The following is a 20,816-nucleotide window of genomic DNA, read 5'->3' on the forward strand; positions in this document are numbered from 1 at the left end:
CCTGAAAGCCAACTGACAACCGACACTAAAATCACTGTGCCCTTTTCCACATTGTTCTTTCTTCTCTTGTGCCATGAACAGATCGAGACATTGCTCCATTCTTCACCAAACCCCTTCGAAACGTGGACAGTGTGGTTAGTGGCACCTGCAGGCTGGACTGCAAAATTGCTGGCTCCCTCCCCATGAGGGTGTCCTGGTTTAAGGATGGTAAAGAAATAGCCTCCTCTGACAGATACAGAATAGCCTTTGTGGAAGGCACAGCCTCTTTGGAAATAAGCAGAGTAGACATGAGTGATGCCGGGAATTTCACCTGTCGAGCCACGAATTCCGTGGGAAGCAAAGACTGCAGCGGAGCCCTGATTGTGCAAGGTTGGCTGGAGACTGTGCCTTTCACTCTTATGTAAATGATGTTCAAATTAAGGTATCTTCCTTTCAATGGCGCCTCTTAACTCTTTGAAATTATTTCTTTATACTCCTTTAGAACCACCCAGTTTTGTAACTAAACCTGCATCAAAGGATGTCCTGCCTGGCTCGGCTGTGTGCCTGAAGAGCACCTTCCAAGGGTCTACCCCTTTCACAATCAGATGGTTTAAGGGTGACAAAGAGCTGGTTTCTGGTGGAAGCTGCTATATCAACAAAGAAGCTTTAGAAAGTTCCCTGGAACTATATGCAGTAAAAACCACTGATTCAGGCACATATACCTGTAAAGTCAGCAACGTGGCTGGAGCTGTGGAGTGCAGTGCAAACTTATTTGTGAAAGGTTTGCAGAATTTCCTTGACATCTTTGAGCTCCCCTTGTTAGTCCTTGCCCCTTTCTCACGTCTCTGAATGACTTCCTTCCACAGAACCTGCCACATTTGTTGAAAGGTTAGAGCCATCCCAGCTGTTAAAGAAGGGAGACACCACCCAGCTAGCCTGCAAAGTCACGGGCACCCCTCCAATTAAAATAACATGGTTTGAAAATGATAGAGAAATTAAGGAGAGCAGCAAACACAAAATGTCTTTTGTGGAGTCCACTGCGGTTCTAAGACTTACAGATATTGCTGTCGAAGACAGCGGTGAATATATGTGTGAGGCTCAAAATGAAGCTGGGAGCGACCACTGCAGTAGCATTCTGATCGTGAAAGGTTTGTGTTCACATTGTCCCTTGTGTTACCAAAGTTATGGCCCGGGGTACAGACTCCACTCCCACTAACTCAAAATAATTCCTTTCCACTGTAGAGTCACCTTACTTTACCAAGGAATTTAAGCCCATTGAAGTGTTGAAGGAATATGATGTCATGTTGCTGGCTGAGGTGGCAGGCACGCCTCCCTTTGAGATCACTTGGTTCAAAGGTAACACCGTACTACGAAGTGGCAGGAAGTACAAAACCTTCATTCAGGATCAGCTGGTTAGCCTGCAGATCCTCAAGTTTGTAGCTGCGGACGTGGGTGAATACCACTGTCGGGTCACCAATGAGGTGGGCAGCAGCACCTGCAGTGCCAGGGTGACTTTAAGAGGTTAGTGTCAGTGCTGATGACGGACTGGCTTGTCTTTGGAGTCGATGCTTTTTGTTAAGCTGGTTTTGCTCTAGAGTCAGTATTGATTGAGAATTCATTCTTCCACTAGAACCCCCAACCTTTGTAAAGAAGATCGAGAGCACCAGCTCCCTTAGAGGAGGCACCGCTGCCTTCCAGGCCATGCTGAAGGGCTCCCTGCCCATCACGGTGACTTGGCTAAAAGACAACGAGGAAATCACTGAAGACGATAACATAAGAATGACCTTTGAGAACAATGTGGCAAGTCTGTACCTCAGTGGCATTGAAGTCAAGCATGATGGGAAGTATGTTTGCCAGGCCAAAAACGATGCAGGAATACAAAGGTGTTCTGCAGTACTCTCCGTAAAAGGTTGGTTCAGAAAGCTCACTGTGGGTTCTAGGAAAAAAATGCAGATATAAGCCTTTAACCAGAGCCATTCACAACCCACACCTGTCCCTTTGTTTTCCATAGAACCTGCAACAATCATTGAGGAGGCTGTGTCTATAGATGTCACCCAAGGAGACCCTGCCACTTTGCAGGTTAAATTTTCAGGGACTAAGGAGATTACAGCCAAATGGTTTAAAGATGGCCAAGAACTGACCCTGGGCCAAAAATATAAAATCAGTGTCACTGACACTGTCTCTATACTGAAGATTATTTCTACCGAAAAGAGAGATAGTGGTGAATATACTTTTGAAGTCCAAAATGACGTCGGGAGGAGCAGCTGCAAGGCCAGCATTAACGTCTTAGGTTGGTACAGCTCTTTTATGGCGAGGAACGGGGCATTTCTATGCTCTTTCATCTCTTTCAATTTTAGGAAAAAAAGTATAAATCAGTAGATTGACTTTTTTTTAATTTATTTTTCATTGCATAGATCTTATCATACCTCCATCATTCACCAAAAAGCTGAAGAAAATGGACAGCATTAAAGGGTCTTCCATTGACTTAGAATGTATAGTGGCCGGGTCGCATCCAATAAGCATCCAGTGGTTCAAAGATGACCAAGAAATAACGGCTAGTGAAAAATACAAGTTCTCTTTTCATGACAACACTGCCTTCTTGGAAATCAGTCAGCTGGAAGGTTCAGACAGCGGCACCTACACTTGTTCTGCCACTAACAAGGCAGGGCACAACCAGTGCAGCGGCCATCTGACAGTCAAAGGTTGGCACATGTTGTCTCTGCCTCTCGAGAACTTACTGCTCTCTCATTTCTTAATTCTTTCCTTGATGGATCAGTTCTAAAATAAACCTTCCTTTCCCCTTTCGCTTCTTCTTCTTTCACCCCAGAACCCCCTTACTTCCTGGAAAAGCCACAGTCTCAAGATGTCAATCCCAATACAAGGGTTCAGTTAAAGGCACTTGTGGGTGGCACTGCACCCATGACTATAAAGTGGTTTAAAGATAACAAAGAGTTGCACTCCGGAGCAGCTCGCTCAGTCTGGAAGGATGACACCTCCACCATCCTGGAGCTCTTTTCAGCCAAAGCTGCCGATTCGGGGACCTACATTTGCCAACTGAGCAATGATGTTGGCACAGCAACCACTAAAGCCTCTCTCTTTGTGAAAGGTCTGGTCTCTGTATCTTCTCACTGTCTTGCTTGCCTAGATTTTCTTCAGGGGAGCGGGCTTGAGAAAACAGTTTTGCTCATTGCTCTTTAGTATAAAAAATGTTCACCATCACATGTTTTTCCCCATCTTTAGAACCTCCTCAATTCATTAAGAAGCCCAGCCCAGTGCTAGTGCTGAGGAATGGACAATCCACGACGTTTGAATGCCAGATAACAGGCACGCCTGAAATCAGAGTTTCTTGGTATCTGGATGGGAACGAAATAACAGCCGTTGAGAAGCATGGCATTTCCTTCATTGATGGTTTAGCCACTTTCCAGATATCCGGGGCCAGGGTGGAAAATAGTGGGACTTACGTCTGTGAAGCTCAAAACGATGCAGGGACTGCAAGCTGCAGCGTTGAGTTAAAAGTGAAAGGTGTGTTACTGCTTCTCCTTTCCACTCTGGCTATGCTCCTGGCTGGTCCTTGGGTCTCCCCTGGAGTAAGCGGTTCTCTGTCTCCTTTTTGAATCTTTAGAACCTCCCACCTTTATCAGAGAGCTGAAACCTGTGGAGGTAGTCAAAGACAGTGATGTGGAGCTGGAGTGTGAAGTTATGGGAACATCTCCATTCCAAGTCACTTGGCTGAGGAATAACAAGGAAATTCGGAGCAGCAAAAAATATACCTTGACTGACAGAGTGTCAGTGTTTAATCTCAACATAAACAGATGTGACCCTTCAGACACTGGTGATTACCAGTGCATCGTATCCAATGAAGGCGGCAGCTGCTCTTGCAGTGCTCGAGTATCTCTGAAAGGTCAGTTGGATGCAAGGGAGCTGGCTGCCCAGTACAAATTCTGTAAAGTTTTCATCTTGTGATGATGGGTAGGAGTTAGATAAACCTCCTCTTCTCATACTGTCTACTTTAATCACAGAGCCACCCTCGTTCATAAAGAAGATAGAAAACATCACTACTGTTTTGAAAAGTTCTGCCACCTTTCAGAGCACTGTGGCAGGCTCTCCTCCCATTTATGTCACCTGGCTCAAGGATGATCAGATTCTGGATGAAGATGATAATGTTCACATCTCCTTTGTGAACAACGTGGCCACACTTCAAATCAGATCTGTGGATAATGGACACAGTGGGAGGTACACGTGTCAAGCCAAGAATGAGTCAGGAGTTGAGAGGTGCTATGCTTTCCTTTTAGTACAAGGTGTGTAAGCCCCTCTCAGAGTTCTTCTCTGGAGACAATTTCACAAGCAATACCTTTCTTCCATGGAATTATGAGTGCGACTCATCCATGTTTTCATTCTTACTACAGAACCCGCTCAGATCATAGAGAAAGCTAAATCTGTCGATGTCACTGAGAAAGACCCAGTGACCTTGGAGTGTGTTGTGGCCGGAACGCCAGAACTCAAAGTCAAGTGGCTTAAAGATGGGAAACAGATTGTGCCTAGTAGATATTTTTCGATGAGTTTTGAAAACAACGTGGCCAGTTTTAGGATTCAGTCAGTAATGAAACAAGACAGCGGCGAGTATACTTTCAAGGTGGAAAATGACTTTGGAAGCAGTAGCTGTGATGCCTACCTGAGAGTACTAGGTTTGTACTCTTGGCCCCTGTCAGTCTCCCTTATGTATATATGTCCTTGATAAACAAGTGGCAACAATTAATGGATGTGTTTTATTGTTTGCATTGGACAGATCAAAATATTCCTCCATCATTCACCAAAAAGTTAACCAAAATGGATAAAGTTCTAGGCTCTTCCATTCACATGGAGTGCAAAGTTTCTGGCTCACTTCCTATTAGTGCTCAGTGGTTTAAGGATGGAAAAGAAATATCTACAAGTGCAAAATACAGGCTCATCTGTCATGAGAACACTGTGTCACTGGATGTTAACAATCTGGAATTAGAAGACACTGCGAATTACACATGCCGAGTATCCAACGTAGCAGGGGATGCGGCATGCAGCGGCATCTTGACTGTAAAAGGTTAGAATTTCTTAACCTCTTCCTGGCTCTTCTCTCTGGTTGCTTTTAAATGTAACACTCTTTCCTGGTGTCCTTTAAAACTAAAAATCACCATAATTCTGTTTCTTTAGATACATCTATATTGAGTTCAAGAAATATTCAGTCATTACCTCTTTTCAGTAATGTTTTCTTACATGTCCTTAAAACTGTTGAAATAACCCAACTACAAGGCATTTAATCATATGCATTTCTCTTAAAATCTGTAGAACCTCCAAGCTTCTTAGTGAAACCTGAGCGACAACAAGCCGTACCTGACTCTACGGTGGAATTTAAAGCTGTGCTAAAAGGAACACCACCATTTAAAATCAAGTGGTTTAAGGATGATGTGGAACTTGCCTCTGGACCTAAATGTTTCATTGGCTTGGAAGGGTCAACTAGCTTCTTAAATCTCTACTCAGTGGATGCTTCCAAGACTGGACAATATACTTGCCAAGTTACCAATGATGTTGGTAGCGACTCTTGTACCACAGTGTTGCTTGTGACAGGTGTGCAAGTTTGATTGTCTTATGTTTCTGTCTGACCTGTGGCTCTGGCCCTTTCTCTAATGTTTTACAGTTCATCTACCCAGTCAAGAAAATACCCTCCTATTTGCCGGGCATTGTTCATGTTTCATGTTTTTCTCTTTCTTGTACTACATAATTGAACTTGTGTTATTTATATCTGTTATGTTCCCTCGTAATCACCTCTTTTCTTCGCTCTCTAGAACCACCAAAGTTTGTAAAGAAACTAGAAGCAACCAAAATAGTGAAAGCAGGTGACTCAGCACGACTTGAATGCAAGATAACTGGGTCCCCAGACATCAGAGTTGTGTGGTACAGAAATGAACATGAACTCCCAGCCAGCGATAAATACAGAATGGCTTTCATCGACTCAGTGGCCGTCTTACAGATGAATAATCTTGGTACCGAGGACACTGGGGACTTCATTTGTGAGGCTCAGAATCTTGCTGGCAGCACAAGCTGTAGTACCAAGGTTATTGTAAAAGGTAGAAACCTCTTCTCTTCCTCATTACCCGAAGCCCACCTTCTTCTCTTCTGGCTATCAGAGCTCTTCATGGTTTTACTGTCATTTTTAGCTTCCATTTGAGATCACAGGACATTTTTCCAAATAGTATCATTTCTGTTTTTACATGTTTTTCTTAAGATTTGCTTACATATAGATAATCATTCTGAGATATTTTTCTTGTTATGCCAATGCCATAATTGTAATCACCTCAACATATTAGCCAAGCAATTCAAATTTGATGTTTCAAACAAGAAAGGAAGGCATTTTAAAATTAACTTTTGCCTTCAGTCAACTTATAAATATATCATCATCCTCAGCATGATCTTTATCTTTTATTTAAAACAAAAACTACTTACTACATATATCCCAAGGTTCAAGCAATAGAGGTTTTAACCTTACATTTACAACAGGATAATTCTATATATTTTTTCTCTCTCCAAAACTAGTTTCTAGTTTTTAAAATAAGATCACTATACCTTGTTATAAATAGTACTAGTATTTTCCAGAATTTTTGTCACAGAACCTAAGTTTGTCATATTGTGAGGCAATTATTGCAAAAACCATTTGTTGATGTGGAAGACTTCGAGCACAGATGTTGTGATAACTTCCAAGTATCCCAACAGTAAAGCACATACAAAAATATTTCATCCCTGAAGTCAGGACCCCATACCTCATGCAGATCATATTAATCCTTACACTTGGGTTTAGAGGTGTGTTTGGTTTTTGTTTTGTTTTACAATTTCACATCAATCTTTACTAAATTAGTAAAGTGGTGTAGACAGAATGTTGAGCTGCTCAGTAAGGTTGTCTGGGGTCTAGTCTGGGTCCTCAGCCAGTGAAGCCAAGTGATTCTGTAAAGGCCCTATTGCTTCTCTGAAGCTATTATTCTTCAATACTAAAGTGATAGTGCCAAACCTGTGTTAGTATTTTGACTCTTTCTTCCAATTTTTAAACAAAGAAATAAAAACATTATATGGAGTTAAGTAGCCTAGTTCATGAGGAATTCTTGTGTTTTACAGAACCACCTGTTTTTAGCAGCTTCCCTCCTGTGGTAGAAACCCTTAAAAATGCTGAAGTTAGTATTGAATGTGAACTTTCGGGAACACCACCGTTTGAGGTGGTTTGGTACAAAGATAAGCGACAACTCCGAAGTAGCAAGAAATACAAGATTGCATCCAAAAATTTCCATGCAAGTATTCACATTCTCAATGTTGACACTTCAGACATTGGTGAATACCACTGCAAAGCACAGAACGAAGTGGGAAGTGATACTTGCATTTGTATTGTAAAGCTAAAAGGTAAGCATTATTTCCTGCACATGGCAGAAATGGCAGGAACGGCAAATGGTTATTTGTTTTCTCTTTTTCATTATCTGGACAATCTTTCCAACAATCTCCATCCATCTTTCCCTGTTCAGAACCACCAAGATTTGTCTCCAAGCTGAACAGCCTCACTGTTGTAGCTGGTGAGCCTGCTGAGTTACAAGCATCCATAGAAGGCACCCAGCCTATTTCTGTCCAGTGGCTTAAAGAGAAGGAAGAAGTGGTTAGAGAAAGTGAAAACATCAGAATTACATTTGTGGAGAACGTTGCCACTCTGCAGTTTTCAAAAGCAGAACCAGCTAATGCTGGGAAGTATATCTGCCAAATCAAGAATGACGGTGGAATGAGGGAGAACATGGCCACATTGACTGTTTTAGGTTGGTACAATATGGTGCAGTAGTTCTCTGATATAAGGAGGTACCAAACACTGAGATGACTTACTAAGAGATAGTGGTAGAATTTCCCTTTTTTTAATTTCAGAACTATATCAATCCTCACCTATTTCAGAGGTTTATGGAAAAGGACCTTTCAAGCACTCTTTTCTGTGTCTGTGATCCTAACAAAAATTAACCATTTTTATTGTTTTCTTGATGAATTAGCAGAGAAAATCATGACTGTCTTTTGTTTAACCATGAAAAAAATGAGAGTCCAACGTATGCTACAAGGAGATTTTTTTTCTCAAGTATTAGTGTTTAAGCTGACAAAAACTCCAAAGATCAAAGTTTGATAAGAATGACTCACACTTTCATCTTTGGGCATATTCATTTTTAATTTTGCAGTTGTTTGAATAACAACTTTCAAAAAGCTGTCTTTAGCACCTTAAAGTAGAGCAACAATACTGAGCAACTCATAGGAACATGTGGGTTTTGTTCTAGAGAGGGTCAAGTACAAATCAATATATGACAGTGAATTATTTCAGAAGTTGAATAATGCGAAAACATATTTCTTAATAATTCCATAATTTCATGACAGCATGTAATTATGGATTCTCATTTTAAGGTCTAGAGAAAGAGGGCCTGAAGATATCCATATCATTGAAAGAAACAGTGTTAATGAATTTGATAATAGAGACAAGGTGAAGCTAACAGGCTTTAACAGATGGCTATCACATTTTATTTCAGAACCTGCGGTCATTGTCGAGAAAGCAGGTTCGATGACGGTCACTGTAGGAGAAACGTGCACTCTGGAGTGTAAGGTGGCTGGCACTCCCGAACTCTCAGTTGAATGGTACAAGGATGGAAAGCTGTTGACCAGCAGCCAAAAACACAAATTTAGCTTCTACAACAAAATCTCTTCCTTAAAGATTCTCTCTGTTGAAAAACAGGACGCAGGCACATACACTTTCCAGGTTCAAAATAATGTTGGAAAGAGCAGCTGCACAGCCGTGGTCGAGGTTTCAGGTTAGTTGCGACGTGTTCTTCCCATTGCTCAGCAAATTCCTTTCACAAGCTTTCTTCCCTCGAGTCTCTTCTGCTCTTTCAAACCTCAAGTCTCTTACCTCTCCTCCCGCAGACCGAATGGTTCCTCCCTCTTTCACACGAAGACTGAGAGATACCATTGGAGTGCTGGGTACATCTTGCATCTTGGAGTGCAAAGTAGCTGGATCATCACCAATCTCTGTTGCCTGGTTTCATGAGAAAACCAAGATTGTCAGTGGAGCGAAGTACCAAACTACCTTTTCAGATAACGTCTGCACATTGCAGCTCAATTCTCTGGACTCATCAGATATGGGCAGTTACACATGTGTGGCTGCTAATGTCGCTGGGTCTGATGAGTGCCGTGCAGTGTTGGCTGTACAAGGTCAGTGTCAGACACTCACATCCTTTCTTACAAGTTCTTCTTTGGGTGGCCATCCCTGCTGACACGTTCAAAAGGCATCTTCTTTTTGATAAAAATTGCGACTAAATCTGAAACTGACAGGATCTTTTCATTGTCCTCCTTGCTTGTATAGAACCACCCTCTTTCGTGAAGGAACCTGAACCTTTGGAAGTACTACCAGGCAAAAACATCACCTTCACAAGTGTTATTAGAGGAACCCCTCCATTTAAGGTCGGCTGGTTCAGAGGCGCCAGAGAACTGGTGAAAGGAGACAGCTGCAACATCTATTTTGAAGACACTGTGGCGGAACTGGAATTATTTAATGTCGACATCTCTCAGAGTGGGGAATACACCTGCGTGGTTTCTAACAACGCTGGCCAAACGTCCTGCACTACCCGTCTCTTTGTGAAAGGTTTGCTCCCGTGCATTGTGCTTCCTGCTTTTTAAGTGGCATCTTCGTTCGTGTTTTCACTGTGTTTAACGGCTATGCTTTGTCACTCCCCAGAACCAGCTGTGTTTGTGAAGAAACTGAGCGATCACTTTGTAGAACCAGGGAAATCCATCATTTTGGAAAGTACCTACATGGGAACACTCCCCATTTCTGTTACGTGGAAAAAGGATGGTTTCACCATAACACCCTCTGAAAAATGCAGCATAGTCACAACAGAGAAGACCTGCATCCTGGAAATTCTGAACAGCACAAAACGAGATGCAGGACAGTATTCCTGCGAGATTGAAAACGAGGCGGGAAGGGATGTTTGTGAAGCTCTGGTGTCTACATTAGGTGTGTTATTCTCAAATGATTGGCATTTGTCTAATGTGAGGCATGGTTTGTGTGGTTTTCTCTAATCCCAGTTGCTGATCGTGAACCTTTCCTCTTTAGAACCACCTTATTTTGTTACGGAACTGGAGCCTCTGGAGGCATCAGTGGGAGATTCAGTTTCTTTACAATGCCAAGTTGCTGGGACCCCAGAAATTACAGTGTCCTGGTACAAAGGCGATACCAAGTTACGGCCGACTCCTGAATACAGGACTTACTTTACAAACAATGTGGCCACACTTGTTTTTAATAAAGTGAACATCAATGACAGTGGAGAGTACACATGTAAAGCAGAAAACAGTATTGGAACTGCCTCTTCTAAGACTGTCTTCAGAATCCAAGGTGATGATTTTATTTTACAAATTAAGGAATTTCTTCTTCCTTATCTTCACACTTGACTTTATGGGGAAACTTTTGTTTCACGTACTAATGCCTCAAGTATTACTTGTCTTCCTGCAGAGCGCCAGCTCCCACCTTCCTTTGCAAGACAATTAAAGGACATTGAACAAACTGTTGGGTTACCAGTTACCCTCACTTGTCGACTGAATGGCTCCGCACCCATCCAAGTGAGCTGGTACAGAGATGGGGTACTGTTACGAGATGATGAAAATCTACAGACATCGTTTGTAGATAATGTGGCAACTTTAAAAATTTTGCAAACAGACTTGAGTCACTCTGGCCAGTACTCTTGTTCAGCTTCTAATCCACTTGGAACAGCGTCTTCCAGTGCTAGACTGACAGCAAGAGGTTTGTTCCCATGTTACTCTTTTTCTCTTTGCAAACCATGACTTCCTATTCATTGTCAAAGTAGAAGTAGCCAGTAAAGAACAACAGCAAAAAGTATGTTGATTTTTCTTCTCATCTTCCAGAACCTAAGAAATCTCCCTTCTTTGACATCAAGCCTGTATCTATAGATGTTATTGCTGGGGAAAGTGCTGACTTTGAATGTCATGTTACTGGTGCTCAACCAATGCGAATTACTTGGTCAAAAGATAATAAAGAGATCCGTCCTGGAGGAAACTACACAATTACATGTGTGGGAAACACTCCCCATTTGAGAATTCTTAAAGTAGGCAAAGGAGACTCTGGTCAATATACTTGCCAAGCAACCAATGATGTTGGCAAAGACATGTGCTCAGCTCAACTCAGTGTAAAAGGTATCTCTACATGGCACTGACCGATACTTGTTCTCTCCTATGTTGCATAATTTTCTTCAGAAAAGTTTCTTTATTTTTTAAATGTTTGAGATGAACTAGCTAGATCATATTAGAATTTGTATATCAGTGTTGGAGGCAACCTTAATCAAAGTTCTATTTTCCTTTTTACTTTGTTTTTTAAATTAGTGTATCTCTAAGTATAATCTTATCAGAGTGTTGTTTATGTGAAATTTGTTAAATGTCATTTCCTCTCTTTTTTTCCCTCTTTTCCTGTCATATGGCATTCTGAATTATCATTTTGATCAAATACTTCTATAATACCTTAACTTATATGTTTTAGTTTCTATATCCAGACTACGAGATTAACTTGTCAAGTAAATTCTCTATTAAAAATAGTAAAAGCTTATTTAAAAGAAAAACATAAATATTTTATCATGAAATTCTTAGAATGTACATATATTCTTAATAATAAACAAGATTAAATTAGGTATTTATAAAATCTTAAGCTACAAACATAAGATGTTTCTTCCTTTGACTTACTAGAACCTCCAAAGTTTGTTAAGAAATTAGAAGCTTCAAAAGTTGCAAAGCAGGGAGAATCCATCCACCTGGAATGCAAAATAAGTGGTTCTCCAGAAATCAAAGTTTCATGGTTCCGAAATGACAGTGAACTTCATGAGAGCTGGAAGTACAACATGTCCTTTGTGGACTCTGTGGCAGTGCTCACCATCAATGAAGCCAGCACGGAGGACAGTGGGGACTACATCTGTGAAGCCCATAACGGTGTTGGGGACGCCAGCTGCAGCACAGCCCTGACCGTCAAAGGTTAGATACACTAAGTCCCTTGCTCTCTTCCTTCTCCTCTGATCTGGATTCTTTCTCAGCAGTGTTCTGAGCTCCAAAACAAAAAGGCCAGTGAAGGGGATTTGCTTGCAATTCTTAAACTAGCTGTTATGACTTGTCCTTTCTTATGTTCGTTTACTGTCATACGGTCACACCAGGCACTGAATGATTCAGACTCTAACGTATTTTTCCCTTTTCTTAGGCAACTGCTCTCATTGTTTATCTTCTTTTCTTCTGGTAGCACCTCCTGTTTTCACCCAGAAGCCTTCTCCAATAGGAGCCCTTAAAGGTTCTGATGTTGTCTTCCAATGTGAAATTTCGGGAACTCCCCCATTTGAAGTGGTGTGGGTTAAAGATCGAAAGCAAGTTCGAAGCAGCAAGAAATTTAAAATCACCTCAAAAAATTTTGATGCAAGTCTTCATATCCTTAACCTGGAAGCCGCCGATGTAGGAGAATATCACTGCAAAGCTACTAACGAGGTGGGAAGTGACGCATGTGTTTGCACTGTCAAGTTCAAAGGTTTGTATCCATGGGCCCAAAAACATATGCCTCTTGCTTTCATCTTTTCTTGCTTGACCAGTAATGTATTTGGCTGTGATTCTCATCTTTCTTCTCTAACCTCAAATTTCTTTCATTAGAACCCCCACGATTTGTGAAAAAGCTCAGTGACACCTCAACCCTTGTTGGGCATGCTGTTGAGTTACAGGCTGTAGTGGAAGGCTTCCAGCCCATTTCTGTCGTCTGGTTGAAAGATAAAGGTGAAGTCATCAGAGAGAGTGAAAACACTAGGATTTCATTTGTTGATAATGTTGCAACCCTCCAACTTGGGAGCCCAGAGGCATCTAACTCTGGAAAATATGTGTGTCAAGTCAAAAATGATGCCGGAATGAGAGAGTGCTCAGCAATCTTGACTGTCCTAGGTTAGTAACAGAGTGCAGACTGAGGGGGAAAATGTCCATTTGATTGACCTATGACATTGCCTGCAAATATTATTCTTACCCAGTAATATACAGAGTATACTCTTGGTTTGAAAGATGACTTTGTGTTCAATGCAATATACTTCTTCTTTTAGAACCAGCCAGAATCATTGAGAAACCAGAACCCATGACTGTCACTACTGGAAATCCTTTCGCATTAGAATGTGTAGTGACTGGAACACCAGAACTTTCCGCCAAGTGGTTCAAAGATGGGAGAGAAATAGCTGCAGACAGCAAACATCACATCACATTCGTCAACAAAGTGGCTTCCCTTAAAATCCCTTGTGCAGAAATGAGTGACAAGGGGTTATACAGCTTTGAAGTGAAGAACAGTGTTGGTAAAAGTAACTGCACTGTTTCTGTCCACGTTTCTGGTGAGTAGTATGAGGTTTTCGTGAATACACCCTGGGGCAAAAAAATAAAGCTTCTCTTTCAATGGAAAACTCCGCTTCTCCATCCACACAGATCGGGTTGTGGCTCCTTCCTTCATCCGCAAGCTGAAGGACATCAACGCCATCGTCGGGGCTTCAGTGGTTTTGGAGTGCAGAGTCTCTGGCTCCGCCCCCATCTCTGTGGGCTGGTTTCAGGATGGCAATGAGATCGTCAGTGGGCCTAAATGCCAGTCCAGCTTTTCGGAAAACGTTTGCACTTTGAATCTGAGCTTCTTGGAGCCCTCTGATACAGGCACATACACGTGTGTGGCTGCCAACGTGGCTGGGTCAGATGAATGCTCGGCGGTCCTGACTATCCAAGGTCAGTGTTCAGGGCCCAGACCGCTGCTTCTCCAGCGCCTCCACCACGTGGCTTAGTGCCTGCCTTGTGGGGGATTTCTGTATTTTGTCTTCGTGTGTAGTCTTAGTTCCTTTTTCTTCAGGTAGCAAAAAGCACTGCTTACTTGGATTCCTTTTTTCTCTCAATCTTTCCCCTCCTCTGGGGTCTCTAGAACCACCTTCTTTTGAACAAACCCCTGACTCTGTGGAAGTGCTCCCTGGAACGAGCCTCACATTCACCAGTGTCATCAGAGGCACCCCGCCTTTCAAGGTCAAATGGTTTAAAGGCAGCAGGGAGCTGGTGTCCGGGGAGTCGTGCAGCATCTCTCTGGAAGATTTCGTCACGGAACTGGAGTTATTTGAGGTGGAGCCCTTGCAAAGTGGGGATTACTCCTGCCTCGTGACTAACGATGCTGGCAGTGCTTCCTGTACCGCACATCTTTTTGTGAAAGGTTTGCTCTTTCCTCCTAAAGCACGTATCTTTAACATTTTTTCTGATTCTTTACTTGAAGATGTCAATGCTGCCTCTGTGTTTTCTCCTCATAGAACCGGCCACCTTTGTGAAAAGATTGGCCGATTTCAGTGTCGAGACAGGAAATCCCATCGTTCTTGAGGCCACATTTACGGGTACACCTCCCATCTCGGTGAGCTGGATGAAGAATGAGTTTGCCCTTACACAGTCTCAGAATTGTAGTATCACCATGACAGAAAAATCTACCATCCTGGAAATCCTCGACAGCACAATAGAGGATTATGCACAATACAGTTGCCTAATAGAAAATGAGGCCGGTCAAGATATTTGTGATGCTGTGGTGTCTGTCTTAGGTGTGTTGACAGTTACCTCCTCTTATTGCTCTCTTTTCTTTCTTTCCAAACATCCTCTTTTAGTTAGAGTGACTGATTATCATCCTTTCTACCTCAGAACCGCCTTATTTCATTGAGCCTCTGGAACACGTGGAAGCAGTCATCGGAGAACCTATAACTTTACAGTGTAAAGTGGATGGAACCCCAGAAATCAGAATTTCTTGGTATAAAGAACACACAAAACTACGATCAGCTCCTGCATATAAAATGCAATTCAAAAATAACGTTGCCTCCTTGGTGATCAACAAAGTGGATCACAGTGACGTGGGAGAATATACCTGCAAGGCAGAAAACATTGTGGGAGCAGTGGCTTCTTCATCCGTGCTTGTTATCAAAGGTGATGATGGTTTTCTCTACAAGCCTCACTGTGTGTTGACAGATCCATTTTCTTAAAAACCTCACAATGTTAATGGGTTGAAATACACCATGGTTGTTTTCTCTCTTGTAAATAAGGATTGTCTATAACTTCTTTACAGAGCGCAAACTTCCACCTTCCTTTGCAAGAAAACTGAAGGATGTTCAGGAGACTCTTGGCTTCCCAGTTGCATTTGAATGCCGCATCAATGGCTCAGAACCTCTCCAAGTGTCTTGGTACAAGGACGGGGTACTTTTGAAAGATGATGCTAATCTGCAAACATCTTTTGTTCACAATGTAGCAACTCTTCAGATTTTGCAAACTGACCAGAGCCACGTTGGTCAGTACAATTGCTCGGCTTCGAATCCCCTTGGGACTGCCTCATCCAGTGCGAAGCTCATCCTCTTAGGTGAGTAACTCATCACATGCCCTCTTCATTATAAAGCAGTTTCACTGCACCCAACCACCAAGGACTGGTGCGACTTGGTGTCTGCTCCACGTCTGAGAGCATGAAAACTGAAGTCACCGTGCTGCTCTTCATTCTTTCCAGAGCATGAAGTACCTCCTTTCTTTGACCTCAAGCCTGTGTCAGTAGACCTGCCTCTTGGAGAAAGTGGTTCTTTCAAATGTCACGTAACTGGAACTGCACCAATCAAAATCACTTGGGCTAAAGATAACCGAGAGATTCGTCCTGGAGGCAACTACAAGATGACTTTAGTTGAAAATACTGCCACTCTGACGGTTCTCAAAATAGGCAAAGGCGATGCTGGGCAGTACACCTGCTATGCAAGCAATGTCGCCGGAAAAGACTCTTGTTCTGCTCATCTGGGTGTACAAGGTACTTGTTGGAGCGAAGTAGCAAGGGCTCATTTCAACTTCTGACACTATAGGAGGAAGTGTGTACTTGAAAGCTGTGTTTAGGACTAGGGTTTGGGAATTGGAAGTGATTCAGCAAATCTAGGGTCTTCTAAATGGGAGCAAGTTTTTAATTAAAAAATCATATATATATATATATTTTAAAAACTGGTCAAACATGGACTGAGGGCCCATGTACAATGGCTGAAAATAGAGACTAGAGAGAGAACAGAAACTTTTCACAGAATCGTAAGATAATCCAAGTTTGAAAGAAACTATCTTTGGACAATAAAAGGAAGTTGTCTCAAATGATATATTTTTCCACAGTAGTTTGTAAATTAATGGTTTTGTTCCTCACCTCAAACTATAAAGCCCTTCAAGAAGAGTCAGATTGTGTCAAATTCTTCTCTTCTGTTAGCCTCACTTAAATAATAGTGGAAGTCAGGGGACTGGAGAGTACATTAATATCTTACATCATGGAAGGCAACCATGTCTCAATGTAGCAAAAACAATTCCTGTCTGCTGTGGTCAGAAATTAACTCAGTGAGCTGCTGGTCTAACTCATGAGAGCATTTTTAAAGACTTTTTGTGGTGATAGTTTATAAATAACTTGAAATTTAAATAGAGTCATATTCAGCACCCCATGTGCCCTGTGACATATTGCTAATTATTTTATCTCCCTAAACTTGAATTTGCTGATTCAGTTAATGAAGAAAGTATTGCTCTCCCCACTTCAAAGGGCTGTCATAGAGGTTGAAGAAATATCTATTAAAGTCCTATAGGAGGAAATGGCACTTTAAAATATTAAGATATCTGACCCAGTTTTGCTACTCTGACTCTTCCTGGCACATAACTGATATCTCTGCAGCCATAGGAAATGACAGACCTGTACTGGTTCACATACAAGAAAGTAATCAGATGCTCTTAATCCCTGTAAACCATAGAATGCTTTCACCAACAGATACACACTCTGCCTCTGATCTTGCACAAAGAAGTGATTCTTTTGCTGGTAGCAGGATTGCACAAGGATTAATGTCTCTTCTTCCTTTTGCAATAATATTTGATGTGGGTGCTTACAAAAGTAAATGCATTTTACTTGAGGATTTAGATTTCACTTACCTATTCTTTCTTGAACTGTAGCAAGTAAATATGTTTTCCAGCGCTAAAGACCTCTCTGTTTGAGTTTTCCCTTCACCCTGAATTATACGTGTCTTTCCCATCTCTTCCCTTGTGTTTTCTTTCTTGCTTCCATAGAACCGCCCAGGTTCATTAAGAAGCTAGAACCTTCAAGAATCGTGAAACAAGATGAATCTACAAGATACGAATGTAAAATAGGAGGGTCTCCAGAAATCAAAGTTTTATGGTACAAGGGCGAGACTGAAATTCAAGAGAGCGGTAAATTCCGAATGTCGTTCGTGGACTCAGTGGCAGTGTTGGAAATGCACGGGCTTAGTGTGGAAGACAGTGGAGATTACACCTGTGAGGCCTCCAATGCCGCCGGCAGTGCAAGCAGCACCACCTCCTTGAAAGTTAAAGGTCAGCTCTTATCTCTCTGTCTTGTAAATTGGGATATAACTGCTTTACAATGTCGTGTTTGTTTCTGCTGCACAACAGTGTGAATCAGCTATAAGTATACAAATATCCCCTCCTTCTTGAGCCCCATTCCTCATCCCACCCCTCTAGGTCATCCCGGAGCACCTAGTTGAGTTCCCTGTGCTATACAGCAGCTTCCCACTAGCTATCTGGGACAAACTGGGAGAGTAGCATTTACCCATCTTTTATGTCTTGCACATCCTAGCTGTCCTCTCAATTCCCTGTTGGACTCTCCATCGAGGTTCTAAAAGTTTTAAAGGATATAATAGATAATTAGATGTGATACTCTCTCTCTATGTTGGAATAGACAACCAATTTTTACTTGTAAATACATACTTAGAGAATACAGCCTAATTTCCCTTTCTTTCTAACTTGATTTTCTTCCAACTTTAGAACCACCCATTTTCCGCAAAAAGCCTCATCCCATTGAAACACTGAAAGGAGCTGATGTTCACCTTGAATGTGAACTTCAGGGCACTCCCCCATTCCAAGTTTCATGGCATAAAGACAAGAGAGAACTTAGAAGTGGCAAGAAGTACAAGATCATGTCTGAGAACTTCCTGACGAGTATTCACATTCTGAGCGTCGACGCTGCGGACATTGGGGAGTATCAGTGTAAAGCCACGAATGATGTGGGGAGTGACACCTGTGTTGGTTCCATCACTCTGAAAGGTTAGAGTCACTTCAGCCTCTTGTGCTTACTGGTATTTTCCTTCTAACTTTAATACTCTGTTGACCCCTCAGCTCTTGCTCCATCCTTTTCCTCTAGTGTGTCTTCTACTTTCCCCCTTTCTCATTTCCTAAATCTTTTTATGTTTAGTGTGCATTTCAAATCCTACTAAGTACCCTTTTAAACAGTTTTCCCAATAGATTTTGATTGGATTAGAAAGCTAGATAGACAAAGGTCTTCAACTCCTTCTGCTTAACACAAATTCTAGGAGGGTTCCCTGGTGGTCTAGTGGTTAGGACACGACACTTTCACTTGGTGGCCCAGGATTCAGTCCCTGGTCAGGAGATTGAGATCCCACAAGCCTTGTGGCAAGGCCAGAAAAGTACAAAACTCTGATGCATTCTTGCTGCCACTCACCAGAAATGCCTCTTTAAGAAATGGAAAGAGTGCGTGATCACTAGTTTGATTCCTGGCATTGATGGCTTTGAGGGAAATACTCTTAGCCCCACATCTTTTAAATCTCTTTTTTTTTTTTTTGCCCCCTTTTCATCAGCACCACCAAGGTTTGTGACAAAGCCCAGTGATGTTTCTACCATCGTTGGTGAAGAAGTTCAGCTTCAGGCTACTCTTGAAGGCGCTGAGCCCATTTCCGTGGTGTGGTTCAAAGACAAGGGGGAGATCGTCAGAGAAAGTGACAACATATGGATCTCTTATTCAGAAAACACTGCAACCCTACAGTTTTCAAGAGCAGAAACAGCCAACGCTGGGAAATACACCTGTCAGATCAAAAACGATGCCGGAATGCAAGAGTGTTTTGCCACGGTGTCCATCCTCGGTTAGTGCAGAGAGAATGTCATCATGAATAGAAGGCATACACTTACCAGTACCTGTGTCTTCTTTAGTTTTTCCATGGGATTTTAACACTTGAATGCAATTTATATCTCATTCCAGAGCCTGCAGCAATTGTGGAAAAGCCGGAATCCATAAAAGTGACCACAGGAGACACGTGCACTTTGGAGTGCTCGGTCACCGGCACACCCGAGCTCACGACCAGGTGGTTTAAGGATGGAAAAGAGCTGACAAGTGACAACAAATACAAAATAAGCTTCTTCAACAAAGTGTCTGGCCTTAAGATCATTAATGTGGCCCCCAGTGACAGTGGGGTGTACAGTTTTGAGGTGCAGAACCCTGTGGGCAAAGACAGCTGCACGGCCTCAGTGCAAGTTTCAGGTTGGTTGGTTGGGTTTTTGTTTCAGTGTTAGCATAGTATAGTTCCTGCTTTACATATATGTGTATGAGAAACTCCATATTCTACAGTGTGACATGAGTCTCACATTCTGTGACAGCAAAATTAGAGGTAATATGCCTATTCTGTTGTTGTTCAGTTGCTGAGCCATGTCTGACTCTTTGCAGCCCCATGGATTGTAGCATGCCCAGCTTCCCTGTCATTCACTATCTCCTGCATGCCAGGCTTCCCTGTCATTCACTATCTCCCAGAGCTTCCTCAAACTCATGTCTATTGAATCAAAGATGCCATCCAGCCATCTCATTATAGAGATAGGAGAAAAGCAAGCCCAAAAGTTCTGTTCCTGTCTCTTGGAGGAATTACCACGATTCAGGGTGGTAGGAATAAAACTTAATTCTTGAGTAAGGAATAAGGATACTGTGGTTTTCTACTGTCAGTTATGGTGGAATAATTCTCCACATAATGATACACAGCAAAGAGAGACCAAAGTTCCTAAGTCAACTAGTACATCTTGCCCATTGATTCTCAAGGCTTTCCATTGTGTGAAGCCTCAGGCAGTTCTTTGATACCCCCAGAAAAGAGCCAGATGGATCTAGGAATATTCCATCAAAAAGACAATAATTCTCTCTTCAAATCATTTTATAACTGAGGTCCCTTGTTTGTTTGATTTTTATCACATTCAGACCGAACTGTTCCTCCTTCATTCACAAGAAGATTGAAAGAGACAAATGGTCTGTCTGGTTCCTCGGTGGTAATGGAGTGTAAAGTCTATGGATCACCTCCAATCTCTGTCTCCTGGTTCCATGAGGGAAATGAGATTAGCACTGGAAGGAAATACCAGACCACCCTGACGGATAACACATGTGCTTTAACTGTGAACATGCTGGAAGAATCAGATGCTGGCAACTACACGTGTATAGCTACTAATGTGGCCGGTTCTGATGAGTGCAGTGCTCCTTTGACTGTGAGAGGTCAGTCAAAAATACAGTAAAATATAATTACATTTCATTATGCGTTAAACATTTTTATAATCAAAATTCAAAATTGTTAACCTTTTTCTGATATGTGCTTTTTTGTTTAGAACCACCATCTTTTGTTCAGAAACCTGACCCCATGGATGTTTTAACTGGAACCAACGTAACCTTCACAAGCATTGTAAAAGGAACACCCCCTTTCAGTGTTAGCTGGTTCAAGGGCAGCACTGAACTAGTACCAGGGGACAGATGTAATGTGTCTTTGGAGGATTCAGTTGCTGAACTGGAGTTGTTTGATGTAGATACATCACAGAGCGGGGAGTATACCTGCATCGTTACTAATGAAGCTGGCAAAGTTTCTTGTACAACGCATCTCTACGTAAAAGGTTTGTTTGACTGCTATTCTGCATTTTTACAGTTAACATAGGTGAAGTACTATATATCCCCGTATCTA

At 42.0% G+C, this 20,816-nt stretch overlaps 1 protein-coding gene across 5 annotated transcripts in view; it reads left to right on the top strand.

The window, feature by feature from the left end:
- TTN (titin) overlaps positions 1-20,816 on the top strand; it is a 274,868-nt gene that overhangs the window by 75,321 nt on the left and 178,731 nt on the right. For all 5 annotated transcript variants that reach the window (XM_052636390.1, XM_052636391.1, XM_052636392.1 and 2 more), the window contains 40 exons: positions 82-369; positions 482-760; positions 846-1,127; positions 1,222-1,500; positions 1,610-1,888; positions 1,991-2,269; positions 2,394-2,681; positions 2,807-3,085; positions 3,220-3,501; positions 3,602-3,880; positions 3,999-4,277; positions 4,386-4,664; positions 4,766-5,053; positions 5,299-5,577; positions 5,796-6,077; positions 7,117-7,395; positions 7,515-7,796; positions 8,541-8,819; positions 8,932-9,219; positions 9,371-9,649; positions 9,743-10,021; positions 10,121-10,399; positions 10,517-10,804; positions 10,927-11,214; positions 11,758-12,039; positions 12,299-12,577; positions 12,697-12,978; positions 13,131-13,409; positions 13,501-13,788; positions 13,979-14,257; positions 14,352-14,630; positions 14,728-15,006; positions 15,146-15,433; positions 15,575-15,862; positions 17,134-17,415; positions 17,866-18,144; positions 18,696-18,977; positions 19,094-19,372; positions 20,072-20,359; positions 20,470-20,748. In XM_052636390.1, coding sequence (XP_052492350.1) covers positions 82-369; positions 482-760; positions 846-1,127; positions 1,222-1,500; positions 1,610-1,888; positions 1,991-2,269; positions 2,394-2,681; positions 2,807-3,085; positions 3,220-3,501; positions 3,602-3,880; positions 3,999-4,277; positions 4,386-4,664; positions 4,766-5,053; positions 5,299-5,577; positions 5,796-6,077; positions 7,117-7,395; positions 7,515-7,796; positions 8,541-8,819; positions 8,932-9,219; positions 9,371-9,649; positions 9,743-10,021; positions 10,121-10,399; positions 10,517-10,804; positions 10,927-11,214; positions 11,758-12,039; positions 12,299-12,577; positions 12,697-12,978; positions 13,131-13,409; positions 13,501-13,788; positions 13,979-14,257; positions 14,352-14,630; positions 14,728-15,006; positions 15,146-15,433; positions 15,575-15,862; positions 17,134-17,415; positions 17,866-18,144; positions 18,696-18,977; positions 19,094-19,372; positions 20,072-20,359; positions 20,470-20,748 — 11,274 coding nt within the window. The remainder of the gene's footprint in view (positions 1-81; positions 370-481; positions 761-845; positions 1,128-1,221; positions 1,501-1,609; positions 1,889-1,990; positions 2,270-2,393; positions 2,682-2,806; positions 3,086-3,219; positions 3,502-3,601; positions 3,881-3,998; positions 4,278-4,385; positions 4,665-4,765; positions 5,054-5,298; positions 5,578-5,795; positions 6,078-7,116; positions 7,396-7,514; positions 7,797-8,540; positions 8,820-8,931; positions 9,220-9,370; positions 9,650-9,742; positions 10,022-10,120; positions 10,400-10,516; positions 10,805-10,926; positions 11,215-11,757; positions 12,040-12,298; positions 12,578-12,696; positions 12,979-13,130; positions 13,410-13,500; positions 13,789-13,978; positions 14,258-14,351; positions 14,631-14,727; positions 15,007-15,145; positions 15,434-15,574; positions 15,863-17,133; positions 17,416-17,865; positions 18,145-18,695; positions 18,978-19,093; positions 19,373-20,071; positions 20,360-20,469; positions 20,749-20,816) is intronic.

The sequence above is a fragment of the Budorcas taxicolor genome, chromosome 2 (assembly GCF_023091745.1).
Source record: "Budorcas taxicolor isolate Tak-1 chromosome 2, Takin1.1, whole genome shotgun sequence".
Classification (NCBI taxonomy): Eukaryota; Metazoa; Chordata; class Mammalia; order Artiodactyla; family Bovidae; genus Budorcas; species Budorcas taxicolor.